The sequence below is a fragment of the Ipomoea triloba genome, chromosome 11 (genome assembly GCF_003576645.1).
Source record: "Ipomoea triloba cultivar NCNSP0323 chromosome 11, ASM357664v1".
NCBI classification, from domain to species: Eukaryota; Viridiplantae; Streptophyta; class Magnoliopsida; order Solanales; family Convolvulaceae; genus Ipomoea; species Ipomoea triloba.
Window position 1 is genome coordinate 13,171,806 of NC_044926.1, and position 5,790 is coordinate 13,177,595.

Here is a 5,790-nt window from a genome sequence, read left to right on the forward strand (position 1 = left end):
TATGGATGAAACAACAGTTAAAGGATTATGGAATTAATTGCGATGATGTTAGTATTTTTTGTGACAATACTAGTGCAATCGCGATTACCCAAAATCCTGTACTTCATTCACGAACCAAGCACATTGACGTAAGACACCATTTCATCCGGGATCACATCGAAAAGAAAGATCTAAAGATCGAGTACATACCCACAGAAAATCAAATTGCGGACATCCTTACAAAACCTTTATGCGAATCAAGATTCATTACTCTAAGGCATGAAATGGGCATGATTGAATTGAGCTAAGTATCTAAATTTTAATCTCTAATTATAGCTCAAGTATATGATTTTATTCGTATGTGACGTTGCATATATTTATATGTTATATAAGTGTGTTTTGTGATTAATTCTTGTCGCATTTCATGATTGGATATGTATATATATATTTTTTTTTTGTGCATGCTCCGTAATCCTTACGTTTGTTTGTTTAAAGTTTGATTTCTTGTACCAAATCATTTTCTTTTCCAACTGTCTTGAGTAGTGTTTGCTCAATATATTCTAGCTTATGAAATATGCTACTGCTAAGTACATAGGTTATGAAGTTTGCCAAAAATCTTTTACAATTTTTTATTTATCACTGTGTGTTCACTACATGCACAATTGCCAAACTTGCTTAGTGCTAATTTTTTTGTTAACTATATTTTGTGTAAACTTGTATTTATTTGTCACTAATATTTTTGGGAGGAGGAACATCCTCATCTAGCCAAGCAAGTACTTCTTGTATTTCTTCTGGTGCCAATTCAGGAATATCAGGAAATATAGGAGTTTGTGATGAACTCCCAGGAGTAGTGGAAGGAAAAGCTTCCGGTGCTAATTCAGGAAAATCAAGAATTATAGGAGCTTGTGATGAACTTCCAGGAGTAGTAGAAAGAAAAGCTGCTGGATCTATATACCTTCTCTTTCTGGAACTATTCCTGTCACATTTGTCTCTAAGCCTCACTGTTGCTTCAGTCAAGTCTAAATTTGGATTTTGAAGTATCGCATCCCTCTCATCCTCTAGCCCCTTGATTGTCCTTTGCAGTTCAGCTTGATCCTTGATTTCACCAAATTCCTATATCACACTTTGTTATACCCCCTTCGAAAATGTTAAGTTGAAAAAGATATAGGAATATAGAAATTACCTGAACTTTTGCCAATAATCTGTCCAGACTCACGAGTTTTCGATAAGGCCAGTAGGAAATTCCCACTTCCCTACACTTTTTCTTAAAAACTTCGCGCCCAACCTGCAATTCCTCTGCAGCTTGTTCAGAAAGCAGATAAAAATATTCAGAAAATTTTTCAAAAGTTAGTGTGGTAGTATCACAAAATGTTCTTCTAGTTCTCTTTCTCCCACGAAATACACTTGCATTCATAGCTGCTACATCTAGCGTTGCAGTGGTATTATCTTCCTCCACTACTACAGCAGCACCTTGATCAATAGCCACAACATCTGTACCCGGTGAAGCAATTATCTCTTTCGACTCTGGTGGAGCATTCTCAAAATTTTCGACAGCAGTAAAATCTATACTTTGTGCACTATCTCTTAACGGTGATACGATAATGTCATCCCAAAAGGAAGAGTTATCCGAAGATGAGGGATATGTCGTATTTGCCATTTCTTTTATGTAAGCTATAAAATCAAGGAGATTGATGGAATGACGAATGGTGATTTTATAGCAAAGGAGATCGTGTGAAAATTGTTCAAACAAATTAAGGGTTTCAAGGAAGGTCGTACTGTCGAAAGATATTAATTATCACCTCTTACTGTTCTCGTCCATTGCGGTTTTCAATCATTTTTATCACAAGGGAATAGTGATCTATCAGGGCTATGACTTGCTGTGAAATGGTTAGGTTGATCCTATTACTAGGGTCCCGTACTCTATTTTGTGGAGTACTCAATTTTTACTACACTTATGACACAAGCAAGCAAATGCACCATGGCGCAAATGATTCAAGAGTAAGGATTTCATTCCTATACAGCGTTTCTTTGATGATGACAAAAAGGGGGAAAAGAATAACAGTCATTTGGTGCAAACGAAGTCTCAAAAAGGATCGCAAAGAGGTAAATATTTGGTATACATGTTCTCTATTTATTCTTGGCATATACATAGGGGGAATGAGTTTTTTAGTACAAGGTTGTTTTAATTTTTGGTATGAAGAATTGTTTTTGTTTTAGTTTGTATAAATGCATGATTGAGAAATATATTTTAAAATGAATTAAACCAGTCTCAATAATGCATGTAGGAATTTTATTGTCTGAAAACAATTCTTCTAGGTCAAAAATCATTGTTAAACTCATCTATGGCTAGTCGAAATAAAATGAAAATTTTTGAAGTTTATATTTTTCAAAGACTAAGCCAAATGACTGAGTATAGGATTTGGCATCATCAAAAAGGGGGAAATTGTTAGGAATATTTGTAATAAGATTTTGATGAGCCAAGAAATGTATTTTAGTTTGAAAAATTAGAAACCCAAAATTTTCGTAAGCTAATGTACCTAAAGAGTCAAAAGTCAACTTGGAAGAATTCTTGGAGAAGGAAGGAACTTGGTTCGAATCCGATGGAGGTTAAATTTAATTGGAGCACAAGGAGTAACAAATGTTGAAGTAGCAGAGATGGTAAGAGACTTATAAGGTTGGCAAGTAATCCATGGTTCAAACCCTCTTAGCCACGAATTTTATGGAAACTAGAGACCTCCAGAATATTCATACTTATAAATTACTTGCAATGAAATTAGCAATAAATTTGAATGGTTTAATGGTGATGAGCTTGGTTAAAGTGGTAAGTGGACTAGTGTTTGAATCCTAGGAAAATCATTTTTGGCTGCACAATACGTGGAATAATTTGAATCAGCAGTGGAATATGGAATAATTTACAAGCAGAGAACATGTGAAATATTTCAGTGGAATAATTTGAATCTATTTTCTTTGGTTCTTAATTGTTTTTAGATTTCCATTGGCTTTGGTTTCTTTTGCAATGTCTAGCTAGCTTAGATTTGAGGATTGGATGTTCCAATCTAGTTATTATGTTTGATTTGATTCAATTCTTCCATTTATTCTAGAAATGTTGATTTACGATTCATATATCTTGTGTGGTTGATGTATATCGTGATTTGTTTCTATTTCTAACCAGGATAGGTAGTAAAGTTAGGGGAAGTATAGATTGCGCGATAGCGGGTCTATACGAGTCCTAATCGGCCACATCCCCGCCCTTGGTCCGGGAGGACGAGGCTCGGGAGGAGTGGTAGACTAAGTGTTCGATAAAATGCCCCATCCGATGAGGAATTGCGAGTCCAGAGTGTGACGCCACCCGGTGATAGTGTCGTGAGCTCCCTTTACCCGCTGTGCACGCAGCTTCTCGAGTCGAGCCTGCTCCGTTAGATGACTTGAAAACCGCCTACCAGAGCTCTCGCTGTGCTCTTTTGTGTCCTTCTTTGGTCCCATGATCAAGAAGGCAAAATGGAACCTAGCCAGTTTTGGCAGCCGGTCTGGTTAGGTGTGAAAAGCACTTNGTGCACGCAGCTTCTCGAGTCGAGCCTGCTCCGTTAGATGACTTGAAAACCGCCTACCAGAGCTCTCGCTGTGCTCTTTTGTGTCCTTCTTTGGTCCCATGATCAAGAAGGCAAAATGGAACCTAGCCAGTTTTGGCAGCCGGTCTGGTTAGGTGTGAAAAGCACTTAGCAAAAAAATGGAGGAAATATGCTAGCATAATAAAAAGCGACTGAGAAGAGTAAATGAGATGGTATTAAAAACATAAAGGCCTCGACAAAGGAGAAGTGTTTACAAAAAAAGGAAGGTAGAAAGTAAAAGCTGCTAAGCTATCCTAACTATTTAATGGGCCAACAGTCGACTCTGTTGGTCTAGAGGCGAGACCAGCCGGGATAGTAGCAACAATAGTTGAGCGACGCCTCACAAGGCCGTCGAAGGCATTTTCATCTTCATCTAGATCGAGTAGGTCCATTGTGGAGCCCCAGAAAGAGCTTGTTGATTGACGGCCGAGTCCAAGTACTCGGAGCCCAAGGGAATATGCAAACCGCCATCTTGTCCCGCAGCTTGATGGTCCAAGACTGCGTCCCCCTGGTCAAGTATGAGGGTAGCTGAGTGCTGTTGTGCCTCTTCCAAAATAGCCGGGAGCCCATATGTCTCCGTTTGAAGCCTTCATAGCGGTTAGCCAAAGCAGCATAAATCGTCTTCTACATGTCCGCTTAGGCCCAACTGGTAATCTTCACTGCTCATCTCGGTTGAGAACTTCAATCCCTCTAGGGTAGCCAACCAGTCCTTAGTTATTCGCTCTGCGCTCTCTCGGGCATACTACTCGGCATCCTTTCGTGTTAGGAATATTTGTAATAAGATTTTGATGAGCCAAGAAATGTATTTTAGTTTGAAAAATTATAAACCCAAAATTTTCGTAAGCTAATGTACCTAAAGAGTCAAAAGTCAACTTGGAAGAATTCTTGGAGAAGGAAGGAACTTGGTTCGAATCCGATGGAGGTTAAATTTAATTGGAGCACAAGGAGTAACAAATGTTGAAGCAGCAGAGATGGTAAGAGACTTATAAGGTTGGCAAGTAATCCATGGTTCAAACCCTCTTAGCCACGAATTTTATGTTAACTAGAGACCTCCAGAATATTCATACTTATAAATTACTTGCAGTGAAATTAGCAATAAATTTGAATGGTTTAATGGTGATGAGCTTGGTTAAAGTGGTAAGTGGACTAGTGTTCGAATCCTAGGAAAATCATTTTTGGCTGCACAATACGTGGAATAATTTGAATCAGCAGTAAGCAGTGGAATATGGAATAATTTGCAAGCAGAATCAGCAGTAAGCAGTGGAATATGGAATAATTTGCAAGCAGCAACATATAACAACAAAGAGGAATAATAGTACAGCAACAACAGAACATGGAATAATTTGCAAGCAACAACAAAGAGGAATAATAGTACAGCAACAACAGAACATGGAATAATTTGCAAGCAGCAACAGTATAACAACAAAGAGGAATAGCAACAGTATAACAACAAAGAGGAATAATAGTACAGCAACAACAGAACATGTGAAATATTTCAGTGGCAAGAGGAATAAAGCAACACTAGCAAGAAATATTTCAGTGGCAAGAGGAATAAAGCAACACTAGCAATTTCAGTGGCAAGAGGAATAAAGCAACACTAGCAAGAAATATTTCAGTGGCAAGAGGAATAAAGCAACACTAGCAAGAAGCCAAAATTGGCAAGAGGAATAAAGAAGTCAGTGGAACAAACAGTACAGCATAGCAAAAGCTACAGAATATCAGGAGCACTCCAATAAATAATAGAGAGGAATAAAGCAACACTAGCAAGAAGCCAAAATTGGCAAGAGGAATAAAGAAGTCAGAAGTCAGTGGAACAAACAGTACAGCATAGCAAAAGCTACAGAATATCAGGAGCACTCCAATAAATAATAGAGCAGTACAGCATAGCAAAAGCTACAGAATATCAGGAATATCAGGAGCACTCCAATAAATAATAGAGAAGGATTATCGCAGAGCTCAAGGAGAGGAATATCAGGAGCACTCCAAACTCACTCAAGAGTTTTAATCAGCATGTGAAGCTCTTCAACGGACATATTTGCTAAGGTAAGGTAAGAAGGTCATATTTCAGCTCCACTAAGCCAGAATATCAGGACTCCACTAAGCCAGAATATCAGGACTCCACTAAGCCAGAATATCAGGAAGAATAAGGAAAGAGGAGGAAGTATAAATCACGCAAAGATGCTGACCAGAATATCAGGAAGCA

At 38.1% G+C, this 5,790-nt stretch overlaps 1 protein-coding gene across 1 annotated transcript; it reads right to left on the minus strand.

Moving 5' to 3' along the window:
* Positions 1–699: 699 nt before the first annotated feature.
* LOC115995939 (protein RKD1-like) lies at positions 700–1,636 on the minus strand. Its single transcript, XM_031235088.1, has 2 exons — positions 1,163–1,636; positions 700–1,092 (listed from the first exon to the last, which is right to left on the minus strand). The coding sequence occupies exons 1-2, from the start codon at positions 1,634–1,636 to the stop codon at positions 700–702; spliced, it is 867 nt and encodes a 288-aa protein (XP_031090948.1).
* Between the last annotated feature and the right edge of the window lie 4,154 nt (positions 1,637–5,790).